General features: G+C 35.0%; 2 protein-coding genes across 2 annotated transcripts; one reads left to right on the top strand and one right to left on the bottom strand.

Moving 5' to 3' along the window:
- Positions 1-84: 84 nt before the first annotated feature.
- On the top strand, positions 85-7,087 carry pigb (phosphatidylinositol glycan anchor biosynthesis, class B). The gene is made up of 12 exons (XM_059506980.1): positions 85-344; positions 1,125-1,254; positions 1,329-1,446; positions 1,516-1,620; positions 2,306-2,436; positions 3,026-3,166; positions 3,258-3,309; positions 4,131-4,342; positions 5,129-5,193; positions 5,269-5,482; positions 6,489-6,669; positions 6,768-7,087. The coding sequence occupies exons 1-12, from the start codon at positions 230-232 to the stop codon at positions 6,933-6,935; spliced, it is 1,632 nt and encodes a 543-aa protein (XP_059362963.1). The 5' UTR covers positions 85-229; the 3' UTR covers positions 6,936-7,087.
- On the bottom strand, positions 6,918-17,751 carry ccpg1 (cell cycle progression 1). Its single transcript, XM_059507049.1, has 11 exons — positions 17,611-17,751; positions 16,510-16,590; positions 15,787-15,871; positions 15,529-15,605; positions 15,254-15,440; positions 14,700-14,848; positions 13,693-13,795; positions 13,124-13,221; positions 12,132-12,257; positions 10,377-11,665; positions 6,918-7,833 (listed from the first exon to the last, which is right to left on the bottom strand). The coding sequence occupies exons 2-11, from the start codon at positions 16,567-16,569 to the stop codon at positions 7,665-7,667; spliced, it is 2,343 nt and encodes a 780-aa protein (XP_059363032.1). The 5' UTR covers positions 16,570-16,590; positions 17,611-17,751; the 3' UTR covers positions 6,918-7,664.
- Between the last annotated feature and the right edge of the window lie 152 nt (positions 17,752-17,903).

The raw sequence follows: 17,903 nt of genomic DNA, 5'->3' as shown, positions 1-17,903 counted from the left end.
GAATTTAAAATTATTATTTAAAAAGAAATTAGCGTTAAGAGTCTGTTGCTGTGCTCTTATTAGATATTCATGAGGTGACGCGTGACGTCGACAACCAAACACGGAAATAGGCTTTGTTTACACTTTCGGTTCACAACAGCTCTCAGTAAATGCGCCTCAAAATGATGAACACATACGTTTGGAGTTAAAATGCTGAAGTTTAAACCCCGTGTGAGGCTCATGTGGAGACATGGAGAAGATTCGAGAGCGCTTTAAACAGAACAAGGCTTCGTGTGAATCAGTGAGACTGAGGAAGAGGAGCTCCATTCTGTACAGCACAGACATCAAAACACCTCAAACACTCAGTGAGACTCTGATCCTGGAGGAATATTCAGATTATTTTGCGTAATGTAATATTAGGTTATCAAAAAAGTAAAGATCTTAAGCAAGTTTGTGTAGATTTTGCTTTGCATTATTAAATTGTATTATATTGTTAATCATGAAATAGGCATGGAAACATCATGTTTAGGTCCCAAAATCAATAAAAATGAGACAATAAATAAAATTGTGAAAACTAAAATGAATGCATTTTTTAAGGGCTATTAATTTTATTTTTATTTTATTTTTTTGCATTGTGAAATTATTTTTATTATGACAATTAAGTGGATTTACCCCCTAAATTCTAATTTCAGTCTGCTAATAAAATCTAAATAAATCAATTATAATTTATTAATGATAATATTTCTTGAACAATGTAATAGCCTACTTTTAATCAAAAGACGGTAATGACCACTATAATTAAATAATTTATATTATTATTATTTTGCATTATTTTCATGAGAATTCAATTTCCCCCCTAAATTCTCTTTAAAATATATATTTATTTAAATAATACTAATCATATATGTATCGCATTGAATTGCATTTAAAAAGTAGCTAGCAGTGATGATGCAGCGAATTTAATATGCAAATTCGACCAAAGCAAAAATGAACACTTGAATCAGAATGAAAAGTAAGACATCCATTATATTAATCAGCAGCCAGCTTGCTCGGATGATTTTGCCTTCAGCCAATAAAACACATTCATCACTACTATCTATGCATGCAAAGATTAGAAATGTGTGTTAATTATGTGACTTCTGCAGAAATCTTTGGCATCAGCATCGCAGTTTTCTCGGTCGGATTCCGCCTGCTCAACTGCGTCCTGATCCAGACCAGCTTCGTCCCAGATGAATACTGGCAGTCGCTGGAGATCCCCCACCGAATGGTCTTCAGATATCCTTGTTTCTACACTGAGCTGTTTAGTCTGAAATGCAATATGCAAATGAGATCCTTAACATATTTCTCACTTATGGCTATGAGACGTGGGAATGGAAAGAAGGCATCCGGGGATATTCTTATCCTCTCCTGTTTGCTCTGATGTACAAACTCCTGCATCTGATGAATTATGACACGGTTTATTTATTGGTAAGACTTCAGTGCATTAATGAGATAGCAGGTCTGATTGTTCTCTAACATGAATACCTGTTCTTGCAGGTGTTTGTGCCGCGTGTTTTCCAAGCGCTGTTGGCTGCGTATGCCGACGTGAAGCTGTACAACCTCGTTCTGCAATGGGAAACTCCTGATGTTGCCAAATGGACAGTAAGACGACAATCTTAAAGGAATACTTCACCCAAAAATTAAAATCTGCTGAAAAAAAGTATTGTTTTGGAGAAATGCAGTGTGTCATCAGTGGATGCTCTGCAGTGAATGGGTGCCGTCAGAATGAGAGTCCTAACAACTGATAAAAACATCACAATAATCTTCACAACTTCAGTCCATCAGTTAATGTCTTGAGAAATCAAAAGCTGAAACAAATCCATCAAGACATTTTTAAGTAAAACACGACTCCTGCTTGATTCAGATGCAGATTTCTCTCCTGATTCAGACCAGACCGCTTTTTCAACTTTTTTTACAGACTTATATTTAAGCCAAAAGGTTTGACCAATTTTAATTATGGATTTGTTTCAGCTTTTGATTTCTCAAGACATTAAGCGCTGGACTGAAGTTGTGACGATTATTGTGATGTTTTAATCAGCTGTTTGGACTCTCATTCTGACGGCACCCATTCACTTCAGAGCATCCGTTGATGAGACACTGACGCAATGCTCCATTTCTCCAAATCTGATGAAGAAACAAACTCATCCTAATCTTTGATGGCCTGAGGATGAGCAGATTTTCAATTATGGAAGAGCTGTTCTTTTTTTATGATATAATGCAGATGCACAAACATTAACTTGACTGCTTTCATGCTGGTTTGACTCAGTTCTGCTGTGTTTTCTGTCAGTATTTCTGCCAGCTGTGTTCATGGTTCACCTGGTTTTGCTGCAGCCGGACTCTGACCAACACAATGGAAACGGTTCTGACCACCCTGGCGCTTTGCTTTTTCCCTTTACCCAACACCAAAACACACAACAGGTAGTTTATTCCGTGTTAACACAAATATTACTTTTTCTGAAGAATGATAAACATTTATAGTGATGAAAGCCAGAATCTTAAATGTCTTGGATACAGAGTAATCTACGTTTTTGTGGAGAAGACTCAAATGGGCAATTTCAATCAAATGGGAGATTCAGAGCCAGATTACAAGGGGTTAAAAATGACTTTAGAAAGATGCCAGCATCAGAAAGTTATTTTTCCACAGAGATTGGTAGGTTTGTTAGTAAAAACTGTCCACTCTAGTAATCTTTGTTGAATTATGTGCTAAAGGTGACCAATTGAAAATGGGGAAACGGCACTTTTCATGCGTTTTCTCTAAAGTTTGCATGCCTGTAACTCAAGAAGTATTAAAGATATCTTAATGCCCCTTCAGATACTGGTTCTTAACAAACTTTTCTTTTGCCTTCTTTATTTTTAAAGCCCTATTTGGTTCGGTCCCAGAGATATAGGAATTTTAATATGTCTCCAGGAGTAAATTGTTAAGATGTACATTTATTTAGTGTCATTACACACTAGTGAGTGCACAGACCTGTTACAGACTCTTTTTTTTCTGCTCTCTTCTCTTCAGCTGGAAGTATTTGTCTCTGGTGTCGCTGGCCGTCGTTGTCCGTCCCACAGCTCTGATCGTCTGGCTTCCTCTGCTCTTCTATCATTTCTGTGTGGAACAGAACAAGCTGAAGCTCATCACACAGCGATGCTTTCCCATTGCGTAAATATTGCATTTGTTTCCCTTGAGGTTTACAGTTTGGATACTGGTGATAATCTGTTAATCTCTGTATGTTCACGAATCATTTGCGCAGGGTTCTGGCTTTGGCCGTCTCGACACTGATCGACTCTGTCTTCTATGGAAAGGTAGTTTTAATTTTATTCACAAACTTTAGGATTACAGAAATAAAAATATAAATGTTGATTGCTCTGAGCAAAATGCCTAAACCAACAAATTTATAGATTTTTATGAGTGAAATAGTGTTGTCAAGATCATGGTCTTGTCATATTTCAACCCCAAAATACATAAATCAGAGTTATTTTAGTTTTATATACTATTTTTATTAATTATATATATATATAATTTTTTATTTATATATTTTTTATATATTTATTATTTATTTTTTATTTATATATATATATATATATATATATGTATATATAATATCCTAAAAATTAAAATTTTAATTAAAATGTATCTTTTTTATTTGATTTAATTTGAACACTTCAACTAAAATGGATCCTAATATCTATTTTTTTTTACCGTAAATCTAAACTTTATGTATTTTTTATTTTGGCTTCACTTTTAATATGATAATATATAATTTAAAAAATATAATATATGTATATGTGTACACACACACACACACACATATATATATATATATATATATATATATGTATATATGTATAATTATATATATTTTTTTTATTTTAAAAAGCAGGAATGAGTATGTAATATAAATCACTTTGAGAATAATAAGAACATCAAAGTTAAACATCTGGATGCATTATGATATCAAAAAAACAAATAGGGAGGAAAATTTACTTAATTGTCATGATGCAAAATAATAATTAGTTGATTATGAGGTGAAATATGACCCGAGTCATGTTCTTGACAGTCTTCATGTCATGATTTTAGAAGCTTTCAGGCTTAGACTGAAGTCTGTTCATCTGTGTTTCTGAAGTGGATCCTGGTCCAGTGGAACTTCCTGAAGTTTAACGTGCTTCACAATGTGGCCGAGTTTTATGGATCTCATCCGTGGCACTGGTACTTCACTCAGGGTCTGCCGGTCGTGATCGGCCCACACCTTCCTCTCTTCCTGCACGGATGCTCACTGGCCACCAAGAAGCACAGAATCCTGCTGATTACCATCTTCTGGACTACAGCTGTTTACAGGTGCACATCTGCATTTAGTATACCACATACAGACAGAGCGTTATGTTAGAAACTATATAGATGACCATGTAAGTACCTAAATATCAGCATCTGCACTACATTGCATATATTTTTGCTCAGTTTAGGCCTGATCTGTTTTGTCATACATATTTATTATGATTTGTGACCCTGGAGCACAAAAGCAGTCTTGAGTCTCAGGGGTATATTTGTAGCAATAGCCATCAATACATTGCATGGTCCAAAATTATCAATTTTTCTTTTATGCCAAAAATCATTAGGATATTAAGTAAAGATGTTCCATGAAGATATTTAGTAAATTTCCTACTGTAAATATATCAAAACGTAATTTTTGATTAGTAATATGCACTGCTAATTCATTTGTACAACTTTAAAGATGATGACCCTCAGATTCCAGATTTTCAAATAGTTGTATCTCGGCCAAATATTGTCCAATCATAACAAACCATACACCAATAGAAAGATTATTTATTGATGTATAAATTTCACATAATTGACTGTTATGACTGGTTCTGTGGTCCAGCGTCACATATTATAATACACAAGCCATAAAACCTGATAGATCAAATATGATACTCACAAAAAAAAAAAACATGTGCATTTATTACATTTAAAAAAAAATTGTCTGAAGTTTTCTATTTCATAAAATGCTTTACAGGGTTAATGCACTATGGTATTAAAGAAGTACGTCAAAGAGTACAGTAATTGTTTCATATGTAAAGAAACTAAAATCTGTTTTATTTAGCTCATTAAATGTGTTTTTTGCAGTTTGCTGCCACACAAGGAGTTCCGGTTTGTTTATCCAGTGCTGCCATTCTGTATGATATTTAGCGGTGAGTGCATGAACATTTAGCCGTCTGTGTAGATATGAAAGCGTTCTGAAGGTCTTTATGTGCTCTTGCTGACAGGTATGTCTCTAGCGAAGCTGCAAGCATGGAGGAAACCTGCTGCTACCTCCCTGCTGCTCCTCAATCTGATTCCTGCGTTATATACGGGTTTGATTCACCAGCGTGGATCTCTGGACGTTATGCATGACCTGCAGCACCTGTGTGACCCCAGCAGCTCTCAGAGCTCACCTGAGCTGCTGTTCCTCATGCCGTGTCACTCCACACCGCTCTACAGGTGACCTTGTGCATCTAAAACCATTACGGTCTTCTTTGAAGTACTTCATAAATACCATAGTGCATTAACTCTGTAAAGCACAACTTATAAAATTACAGTCAGAAAAAAAAATATTTTATGAAATAGAATGGTTTTTCAAATGTAAAAAAAAATTTAAAATGATGTAATAAAAAAACAAGACTGCATGTGCATCATATTTGATCTATAAAGCTTTTATGGCTTGTATATTAAAAAAAAAATTCTATTTATATATATATATTCTATTTATTCTAAGGCCAAAACTGAGCAAAAATGTGCAATCTGGTGCTAAATTAAGATGAAAATATGAAAATAAATCAATGAGATCTTTAACAATAGAGCAGATACTTGCATAACATTATAAAAATATCAGTTGTCACTATATCTTCAGTAATATGGCTTATTAAGATGAGATTTAAATGCTTTGTTTGTCTACTATAATGTATTAATAATGTTATTTATCCAAAGTTTAAATGCATTTTAATATTTGCAGATTCTTTGTTACATCATACATTGGTTGTTTGTCATGTGCTTCAATGCATGATACCTTTTAAAGGCATAAAAGTGAATGGATAAGAATTATAATGCATTATAACTGTATGCATTGAATGCAAATGCATGCATTACAAATGCATTAAATATGAAGGCTTCAGTTAAAGTAGCTTTGTAGCTTCAAAACATAGAATGCAATGCAATTATTGAGAGATGAATAAACAAAAGTTCCTGATCAAGTGGAGTTGAGCTGCTTCAGTCCAGTAAGTGTTCATCTGGAAATATTACTGCAGTTATTATTGCGTTTACTTGATAAAAATCAATAAAGATTTGACAGTAGAAAGACGTGAAGCAGCAGCTGCATTTGCACTAGTGTGAACTATCATTAAGACGACAGAAAGCATGGAGTAGATTGTGTGTTATAGATTTAAAAGCAGTTTTGATCATGTTAGAGGTCTTAGAAATGTGCAATAAAAGGCTTGTTCATGTTTTGCAGTCACCTTCACTGTCCCCTAAAACTGCGTTTCCTGGAGTGTCCACCAGATCTCACAGGAAATAAGGAGTATGTGGATGAAGCAGACGTGTTCTTCCGAAACCCTCTTCACTGGCTCCAAACATCCTTCCCATCTCAGTCCACGTTACCTTCACATATAGTGCTGTTCGACTGCCTGGAGAAGGTAGAGGAGCCGAAACAATCAAGTGCAGCGTTTACAATCACTGATGGAACTTGCCTGCAAGAGTTTGCATAAATCAAAAATATTTCTTTCTCTTCCAGGAGATTTCGTCGTTCCTGGAGGAAAACCGATTCGCCAAACAAGCTGAAATATTCCACACACACTTTCCCGAAGGTCGAGTGGGAGGAAACATATTAATATACACCAGAGGATCCGCACCGAAGACTAATTCAAGTTTTATTTTTGGAACCGATTTCAAGCGTACATAAAGAGTGTATTTTGTTTTGATACGCTGTTTTTCATATTTCACACTCCAGAGTAAAATCTGATCTATTTTGGTTTATAGCAGGAGAACAGTCATCAATGAAGCAGTGAAAGACTTTTATTCTAAAGTTCAAGTGCATTTGTGTTCAATTACAAGGAATGTAATTTAGCCGATAACCACACAGAGAAGAAAAAGAGGGGAGAATAATGCACTAAATAAGTGCTACATCTTAAATAATATCTTTTACTGATTAGCATGTTCAAATAAAGCTGGTGACACATGACAGAAACCATATTATTTCAAAGTGAACTTTATAATTAAGAGCAGTTTTCATTATTCTTCCAACTTTTGAGATGAAAATGGGTTCAATATCATGTATTTAATTGGTTAGTTGGTCCTAAGCAAAATTAAACACACTTTTTAAATTTTTGTTAAAAAAATATTAATAGTTCATTAAAACGCAACTAAACAAATTGCCTTTTTGGTTGGTAATCCAAAATAATTTGCATATTCATTAAAATAATTTCCAATACTGTTCAAGGAACGGCAACACAAATGTGCCTCGAAAATACCTGTAATTAATTGTAAGCTGCTTAAAAGTCCAGATAGAGAAACACGTGTGCAAAAAAATAAACTAAATCACAGAAAAGGTGAACCCAAAGCTCTCTTGAACCTTCTCCAAGACAAAACCAACACAACAGGAGCATTATTGAGAACAACTCAAATGTTTCTTCTAATATTTGGGATCGAAGGGCATGGGACCCAGCTCTATTTTGACATCTGGGAACTGTCTGTTAGGGTCACGCCCCGATTGACTCCATTTCTTGGTTCTTTGAGGACGAGGATGCTGCCGACAGTGACGCCACGCCTTGACCTTCGACCCTGGCCTTTCGAAGGGTCGACTGCAAATTTACAAAACAGGACAGTGTTTAAGGTTTGCCTTGTGCATGCACATTCACCATGCTTTCAGACAAGCTTTTGCATTTTAATACAAGTCTAGGTCTATATATAAATCTTTATGAATTGTTTGTGCTTTAATAGTTTTGAACAGAGTTGTAAAGAAATTATATCAAAAATACAATAAATGTTGCTCTTATAATAGTCATGCATGGTGACTAAAGGACTAAAAACTACAACCATTTAAAATCATTTTCAATCATTAAAATAAAACTGAAATAACAGCCAATATAAATATTAGATGAAAAACTAAACTTAAGAAGCTTAAAAAGTTTGAGATTTTGCCACGGCAACTAAATGAAATAAACTTAAGGGTAGTTTAAGTAGAAGAAATACATTTACTAAAAATAAAACTAATAAAATCAAATAAAAATCTAATAGAAATGTCAAATAAAAATTTTTTTGATTACATTTAATTTTAATTTAAATAATAAAAATATGGAAAAAAAACAACGAAAGTGCATAAAATTACTTAAAATTAAAACGAAAACAGAAAATATATATAAAAAAATGCTGATTCATAACACTATAATATTAAATATATACAGTTTGATGCACAGACTGGTTTATATATATATATATATATATATATATATATATATATATATATACACACACACACACACACACACACACACACAGTATATAACCCTCAACATTGTGTGCACGTGCAAACCACTATTCCCGGGTTTTCCGGTAGTGGGCGGAGCTAATGCGCAAACGGCAATATCATTGGCTGGCGCTCACTAATTATCGTCCATGTTTTTATCTCAGCCAATCAGTTGGAGCGAAGGTACACAACCTGATTAATATTCATGAATCCAGTAGCTCATTAATCCTTAGTGCGTTTTATATTGTTCTTATTAGCAGAATGCGTATAATTATTATCTTATCAGTATTTTGTAAGTTTTTCCTTTTTTCTTCTTCTTCTTTTTTTTTTACAAAAACACTGAATTACCAAACATGCATCACCACCAGTCCAGTTAAAATGATTAACATGCATTCATACATGGTTATAACATTTTTATTATAATTTCTAAAGTTCTATAATTAATACTTGATTATCATATTATAATGCTTGATGGACTGAGTGTACTTTCAGTTATTTAAAAAACATAACATAATATGTTTGTAAAATGGCACTGTTTTTAAATAACTGAAAGTACACTCTTAACATATAAAAATATATATATAGAAATTTACTAGCCAATGGTAATTTAATTGCCGAGGTGTCCATAGAGGGTTGTATGTATGTATATATATATATACAGTACAGACCAAAAGTTTGGAAACATTACTATTTTTAATGTTTTTGAAAGAAGTTTCTTCTGCTCATCAAGCCTGCATTTATTTGATCAAAAATACAGAAAAAACAGTAATATTGTGAAATATTATTACAACTTAAAATAATAGTTTTCTATTTGAATATACTTTAAAAAAAATAATTTATTCCAGTGATGCAAAGCTGAATTTTCAGCATCATTCCTCCAGCCTTCAGTGTCACATGTGACATCAGTCGATCACATGATCATTTAGAAATCATTCTAATATTCTGATTTATTATGAGTGTTGGAAACAGTTCTGCTGTCTAATATATTTGATCAATAAAAGGTTAAAAAGAACTGCATTTATTAAAAATAAAAAAAAAATCTAATAATATATATTCTAATAATATATTTTCTTTACTATCACTTTTTATCAATTTAACACATCCTTGCTGAATAAAAGTATTGGTTTTATTTAAAAAAAAAAAGAAAGAAAAAAAAATTACTGACCAGTAGTGTATATTGTTATTACAAAATATTTAGATTTTAAAAACATAGCTTCTTTTTTTTTAGTTTTTTTTTTTAGTTTTTATTCATCAAAGTTTCCTAAAAAAGTATGTTCTGAAAAAAATATTAAGCAGCAGAACTGTTTCCAACTTTGATAATGAATCATCATATTAGAATGATTTCTAAAGGATCATGTGATAATGATCCTAAAAATTCAGCTTTGCATCACAGAAATAAATTATCATTTAAAGTATAATGAATTTAAAAACAATTATTTTAAATAGTGATAATATATCACAATATTACTGTTTTTTCTGTATTTTTGATCAAATAAATGCAGGCTTGATGAGCAGAAGAAACTTCTTTCAAAAACATAAAAAATAGTAATGTTTCCAAACTTTTGGTCTGTACTGTATATATATATAAAAAAACAGTCTGTGGATTAAACTGCTCCCAAATAAACAATAACACTAGTAAGAACATTTACTTTTTGTCAAACTATAGTGAATGCACTGTAGAAATGTTACAAACACATCACTGCACAATTTAACAATGTCTTTAATAAAATTAATTAAGCATGCAACGTTAAACAGGGGCGGGGCTTAACGACTTGTCAATCCCTGATAGATAAAATCAAGTCACATTAAATAAAGGAAGTAAAACTGGCTCATGCCGAGTCTTCGAATAAGTTTATTCCACACCACAAAGCAGCTTACCTCGGCACAAAATATTTTAAATATGCATCTCCAAATATGTGGCGGTATATGTAATCATCCAGATCGTCGAACACGTCGTCGCTGAGGCGGTGATATTCATCCATTTCCTCGAGGTAATCCTCAACGCTGCTGACGAAGTCCGTAAACAGCATCTGGTCGTGAATGAAGATGCCGTTAAGGAAGAAATTAGCGATGAAGCTCTCCAGCTCCCTCCAGTGGTGGAAATGCACCACTTTATTCTGCAAATAGCTGCGTAGGAGCTCGTTAAACTCGTCTGCTCGGATGGGATCCATGGCTTTGTTAAATAGAGTCATGGACTCCTGATAGGCGCAGTCGAACACTCCCGAACAGCTTTTGAGTGGCGTTTTCTGTCCCATGATGCCGTGCGGTCTCTGAGCGCTGGGTTTGCGTGTGTTGTGATCGGCGTGAAACGAGTCGAAGGTTGATTTGCGATGATGTAAAGGTTTCTGCGGCTGCCAGTCTTCGGTGCGCATGTTTCCTTGCTCCCGCTGGAACGAGTGATGCTCGGGTTTGTCGCGGTGAAACATCTTTTGACGATCGAAGATATTCGAGTCTTTGAAATGCCTGAAAGTTGTTTTAAAAGAGTCGGAAAACTTGCGGAGGTTTTCCTTCACTGCCTCTTTGGCTTTCTTGATCTGCTCCTTGTGATGGTGCACAAACTCCTTAGTGGAGTTCTTCACAGCATCGAAGGTTTCCTTCACTTTTCCCAACATCCCATCCTTGGAAATCTTGGTCTTCACATCCCGGTCGCCCTTCGCTCTCTCCTCCTTCGACTCCACGTACAGTCTCTCCCAAAGATCGGAGCGCTGCTGCTCGAACTTCAGCTTGTTCTCGAGCTCCTGGAGTCGCGCCTGTAGTTCTTCCATCTTGTCTTCGACATCCTCCTCTTTCCTCATTTCCTCCAGTTCCTCCTTGAGCTTGTCGGTCACCTTACGCTCTTTTTCGAGCTCCTTCTGCAGCTCCTGGGCTTCGGCCATCAGCGCTTCTCTTTGGCTCATGAAGCTGCGCACTTTCTGTTTCTCCTCCTGTAAGTGGTCCTTCAGTCGCTGGTTCTCGGACACTATGGAGTCGGCCCGGGCCCCTCGCTCCTCTAATTCTCGTATCTGTCCCCGCAGGGACCGCAGCTCGTCCTTCAGGGCTGACAGAGACACCTCTTCTCGCTCCAGAGTGACTTTAAGGAGCTGGTTCTCTGTGGTCTGGTCGTTCTGCTGAGACTCCATTTGGCTTTTTGTTTGCGTCAGTTGCACGTATAAATCTTGTCTTTGGACCTGTGTTTTCAAACAGAAAATCAAACTGTTAACGCGGCCAGTTCACATGCAATTTATACACTATCCACCTTGTTATTGAATGCAGAAGTAAGTTCAGAGATGCATAACATTTGGCCGAGATGCAACTATTTGAAAATCTGGAATCTGAGGGTGCAAAAATTCTAAATACTGAGAAAATCATCTTTAAAGTTGTGCAAATTAAGTTCTTAGCAATGCATATTACTAATCAAAAATTAAGTTTTGATATACAGCAATTTGTCCAAGCAACACATTTTCATGATAAAAAAAAAATCTACTAAAATAAATTCTATAAATACCAAATAAATAAATAATAAAACTGAACTGAACTAAAACTAAAATGAAAACAATGTGCACCAATAATAAAAAATAAAAAAAACTATTTTGTTTTTAATTTCTTCCACAACATGAGAGATTTTGGGATGAAGCAATAATGCAGTTAGGTTACCTGTAACTCTTCCTGTTTCACTCTGAGATGCTGGTTTTCTTTAGTTATCTTATCCATGACGTTCATGAGGGACATGACCATGCCTTGCTTTTCCTCAAGGTCTTCTCTGAGATTCTCAACCACTTCCTAAACGCATGGAGACTGACGTGAGAGGGACACCCATGAAGAGCGACTGAGCTGGCAGTCAGTCAGATTTTATGTTTGTGAAAGAAGTCCCCAAGGCTGCATTTATTTGATCAAAAATACAGTAAAAATTGTGAAATATTATTACATTATAAAATCACTATTTTCTATTTGAATATATTGTAAACTATAATTTATTCCTGTGATCAAAGTTGGATTTTCAGCATCATTCCTCCAGTCTTCAGTGTCACATGATCTTCAGAAATCATGATGATTTACTGCTCAAGAAACATTTCTGATTGTTATCAATGTTGAACACAGTTGTGCTGCACAATATTTCTGTAGAAAACTTTTCTTTAGATTCTTTAATGAATAGAAAGTTCAAAAGAAAAGCATCTATTTTAAATAGAAATCTCGTTTTGTAACATTATAAATGTCTTTACCGTCTCTTTTGATCAGTTTATTGCTTCCTTGCATATAATTCATTATCAGAAACCATTTATAATTCTTTTCTGGTTTTCTAAACTAAGTCAGATTTAGAAAAATTTAATAATTAGGGAAAAAAAACACAGAGCCAGGGAATATAAAGACGCCCAATACAGCAAAAGTTATATTAGTGGAAGGATAAACAATAAGATAAAAGACACTAAATAATAGCATCTAAAGCTGAATCTGAGAGAAGACAAAGAGTTTGAAGCAAAGATCAGCAATTTAAAAAAACGAGAAACCAAAAAGCAAAGAGACCTATTTGTAGAAAACTGGATTCAAACTCTAGTTGAATGCTAATTTAATTCCTGTTTGAATCCAATTAAGTAAGCAAGCATTTCTATCCGCAGTAAAGCTCAGTGAGTGGTTTGTGACAGACTGACCTTACTTACAACGTCCAGCTCTCTCTTACACGGCGTTTCCAGCTCATTCATGCGACTCTGTTCCACGATCCTCTGCCTTTCCTGAATCTGGACTGTGCCTGGAACACACACACACACACACACAGCACATGTTTTCTGCACACACCTTTATTTACTTGCACAGTAAGGATACTCATACTAACTTTAGTTTAATGAATCATTAACCCTCATAATGCATTCAAAATCTGTAGAAAATTTCCGCTGATTTATCAAACAATCATAACTTAATATATGGTTCGTCAACAGGCATAAATAAAATGTTTATCTACAAACTTCAGCACCAGAACTGTGTGAGATAAGGGGAATGTTTTTTGACACTGACTTATTTCACAGAAAATTTAACAAAAAATATTTCTGACTCCTAAGGGTACTCCATATGTATCAAAATAAAACCCAAACAGAAGATAAATAAATGAATAAATAAATAAACGTGTATTTTTAGGGTCTTTTAACACTTGACCGACCTGAATGCATTAAGAGGGTTGATGAGAAGAGCATGTGAATAAGACAGAGGTGATGTTCCTGCTCACCGTAGAAGTGTCCGAGGCCCATGCTGATGGCGATGAGCAGCGCTAGCAGGATGCATTTGTTCAGGGTGCTGCTGATGGGAGCAGCTCCCATCTCCTCAAACACCTGATGTAGAAACACACCGGCAGGACTTCAGAACATGCTCCATTAATGTTGATGTTGAGATAGCTGGATATATCAATGAGGGTTTCATATCTTGGTTGCATCAAAAAGAATAGGGTCATTGTAAAAAAATCAGTAGTGTTTTGTATCGCATATGTACATCGTTTTCCAGCAAAAGTATCTTTATTTATTTATTTTTTACATTTTGCAATTATATTTATTAGTATTATCATTTTATCTTTGAATACAAAAGTTATCTATTAACATAAAAAATGTTTAACATCATTTCAATAAATAACCAATGTGTAAACAAGGATATTAAAGTTAAAGTTAACCTAAAATCATAAATAGGATTTTTGACATGTGAAAAAAAAATAATAATAATAATAAAATAAAAAAATTATTAAAAATAAAATAAAATAAAGGTAGTTAGGGATAATAAATAAAATATTTTATTTAGTTTCACTTGATGCATTAAAATTACTAAAGCTCTCTCTCTCTCTCTCTATATATATATATATATATATACCATTTTTTTAACAACAGAAATTAAATATGGCAACAAAAAAAATTACTAAAACATAATTAAACCTTAACAAAAAAGATTCACCTAAACTAAACTAAAAACTACAATTACAATGAAAAAAGAAAAATTTTAAGTTTCTTTTCCAGTGAAAGCATGTTTAAGAATTTATATCTGTCATGTTGTAGCATTATTAGCTGGAAACTATACAGCTAATAATGCTACAACATGATGCTGAAAATACAACAAAAATTGTTGCAAATTCAGACAACTAAAGCATTTGTTTGATATAAAAATAAAACACTTTTTTTGTATTGTGCTCGTATCTTATGTGGTCTGTGTTGAGTAAACGCTGGAGTAATGAGTTGTTTCGAGATGCAGGACCTGTTCCTGTGAGTCTCCAGGCTCTGATCCGGTGGAGCTCCTCCTCACTCTGCGCCTCCTCAACACAGGACTGGCCTTCACCTCACCCTCCTCATCCTCATCCTCATCCTCACTGCTGCCGTTACTGCCGTCTCGCTGCATAGCTGAATAAAAACACACAACCCAGAGGAATTAATGCACACACACACACTCACACATACATGGTGATGACATCACATTGTGAGACTTCTCACAATTTATCATCTCAACAGAATTCTCAGAATTGCACATTTATATCCATATATAATAGCACTAAGCTTTTATTGTGATTTCTGTTTTTTTATTTCGACTCAGATTATACCCCTAGATTTGCACACTATCTTTCTCAGCAACAAACAAAATGAATACAAACCAAACTCGGCCATCAACATTCACAATTAAATCGCACCTGTGATAAATACCGAATAACTTTTAAGACGATTCTTTTCTTTGATTTGTAAAGTCAGACTAAATCCCAGGATTAATTACGACACCGCAGTGGTGCTCGTATGCATGAAAACACGTTTTCCACTCACTCGTCTCCAACTCTCTAAACGTGTACTGGCTTCCGAGACAGAGCTCCTCACTTCCTGCTTCCTCCTCCGTCTCCTTAGCAAGAGGCTCCTCCCACGAGTCAGACTCCGCCTCCCGAGAGTCCGCCAGCGTGATGATGTCAGAGTTCTGACTGGAGGAGCTGAGGATCACATGTTCTTCTCCAGCCGCCTGCAAGAACACATCGATACCACTTCTTTAACTCTTCTCTGCAGAATAATAAAACATGCCAGGAGGTCATTCTCAGGTTTAATCGCACCTCTCGGGCCGGCTCCACCTCCTCTCTCAGTGTGAGGTCTAGTGAAGACTCTCCCAAACTCTCCTCACCTCGCTCGGCTGAAAAAAAAACAAACTCAAATATTTCAAACTTGTTTGATCACTTCTGGATTTACACATTCATCCTTTTGTGTTTGTGTCCTGACACACTCTTTTATTACTAAATTCATGCCACAAACCCTGACCTCTAAAACAACAGAAATAGATTTTTCTCTGTATTCGTTTTGAATGACATCCTCACCATCAGGTACATCTGGAGCACGGCTAACCGCTCCATCCTCACACTCTCCGGCGTTATCCGGTCCCAGCATCTCAACATCTGAACCCTGTAACACACACACACACACACACACACAGTCACTATGGCTTATCTTTAGAAGTGTTAAGCTTTCGAAAGTAAGTTCTTCCTTAATTAACAGTATAAAAATCAGCTTTGCTGGTTTTTGAGCGTGGATGAAAAAAGTAGCAGTGATATTAAAGTCAAAAATGTTTTTATCTTTATATTTATTGTTTATATTTAGTGTGTTGTAGATAGATAGATAGATAGATAGATAGATAGATAGATTAAAAATTACATTTATAATTTATAATATATATATCATCCACCCATCCATCTATTCATCTATCTATCCATCCATCCATCCATCTATCATCCATCCATCCATCCATAAATCTATCCATCAATCTATTCATCTATCCATCCATCCATCCATCTAGCTATTATTCATCCATCCATCCATCTATTCATCTATCTATCCATCTATTCATCCATCCATCCATCCATCTATCTATCCATCCAATCATCCATCTATCCATCAATCTATCCAACAATCTATCCAAAATATTTATTTCTATCTTTATAAATAGACCTAAACGTGCTCTTCACCCAGCAGAGAACTGTAAAAGAATTCTCAAAAAGCATGTTTAAATTTAGTAACATTCCAAGCAATAAAACTTGATTGACCTCATTACTGATGACTGTCCATCCGCAGGACGACTCCGTGTCACTGGAGCTGTCGGACATCTCTCAAGCAGCTACTGGACACTAATGGCCACACAGAGAGAAACAAAAACACACATTTGACTATGAAAACTGCATTATTTCACATCTCATCAGTGTTGCTGTCCTCTGTAATGACGTCCACATGAACGCTCATTTATGGGATGGAGATGTCAGGTTGACCCTGTCACTGGTAAATGATAATTCAGCGTTTGCAGAAGCTGTGTAAATAAAGGTCTTAATAAACAAGAAGAATTACAGGCACAAATAAAGAAACTTATCATTACACATCTGACAGTTATGCTGAAATCTGATGCATTCTGGTGCATCTTCATGGAAAACCATAAAGTATTGCATTTCAAAGATGCAAGAGTTCATGAAACGTCTGTAACAACATGCAGTAAATAATATATGCCAGAACTTTCATTATGCTGTGAACTATTTCTTTTAAAACCACAGATCTGAGTCAGAACTATCATCTAGTGGTTTCACTGGTTTGTTTTTCAGGAAGAGCATGCAAAAATAACACGCTCTGGTTTATTTAACAAGAACAGAGCCATTGCACACATATTTCATCATCCAAACACATTAAATGAGTGCAAAGGCATCTGGTGCATGATATTTAAGTGCTTTTTAGTGTCATAGATCAGGGGTTTTCAAACTGACCACAAAAGAAGTGCTAGAAGGTGCAATATATGGTTATATATATATATATATATATATGCACACACACACACACTCACAAATTACTATACAGTTTAAACAATGCAAAAACAAGATAACTACATAAACACGACAACTATTAGCGATTACGATTGCAGAATACATAATGTTTCATCTTATTCTGGCTCATAAAATCGAGTCAAGAGACTCCAATAATCTAAAATTAGATTTATACGGTCATAAACTCAATTTAGTGCGTAGACTTAGCCTTTGAGAGATGAGCAGGCAAAATAACAAACATTGACTATAACAAACACACGGCAGAATATGAATAAGTAAGTGTCTTTTTAATCCGTCATCCTGACTTTAAACTGTATTGAGTGCATTAGATGTTGTCCTCACCTGTTTTAGAGGTAAACTGCAGCGGGAGAAAAGAAGGCGGCAAACGTCCTCAGTGTAACTCTAACATTAAACGTTACGCCTCTCTGAGCCACTCACACTATACAAACAACAACACGGCGGCGCTGCCGAGAGGGTGAAGCATGGGAGTTGTAGTTTTATAAGTAATCATCTTTTAACATTCTTGAACTCTAAAAACTACATTTCCCATGATTCCAGAAATGGAGAACTTTTCATAAATTATTCAAAACATTTTACGTGTCTCTGTTTGCGTGATTGATCTGTTTAATCCATTC

The sequence above is a fragment of the Carassius carassius genome, chromosome 23 (genome assembly GCF_963082965.1).
Source record: "Carassius carassius chromosome 23, fCarCar2.1, whole genome shotgun sequence".
Taxonomy (NCBI): domain Eukaryota; kingdom Metazoa; phylum Chordata; class Actinopteri; order Cypriniformes; family Cyprinidae; genus Carassius; species Carassius carassius.
The sequence above is the reverse complement of the archived record's forward strand: the minus strand, read 5'-3'. Positions and strand labels throughout refer to the sequence as shown.

Coding starts and splice junctions, on each gene's coding strand:
- pigb (XM_059506980.1), top strand. CDS start 230: ATGGAGAAGATTCGAGAGCGCTTTAAACAGAACAAGGCTTCGTGTGAA. Junction 1,255..1,328: donor CCCCACCGAATGGTCTTCAG/ATATCCTTGTTT, acceptor CATATTTCTCAC/TTATGGCTATGAGACGTGGG. Junction 3,310..4,130: donor ACTCTGTCTTCTATGGAAAG/GTAGTTTTAATT, acceptor GTGTTTCTGAAG/TGGATCCTGGTCCAGTGGAA.
- ccpg1 (XM_059507049.1), bottom strand. CDS start 16,569: ATGTCCGACAGCTCCAGTGACACGGAGTCGTCCTGCGGATGGACAGTC. Junction 13,222..13,692: donor GGGCCTCGGACACTTCTACG/GTGAGCAGGAAC, acceptor TGTGTGTTCCAG/GCACAGTCCAGATTCAGGAA. Junction 7,834..10,376: donor TTAAAATATTTTGTGCCGAG/GTAAGCTGCTTT, acceptor GTAAATTTGCAG/TCGACCCTTCGAAAGGCCAG.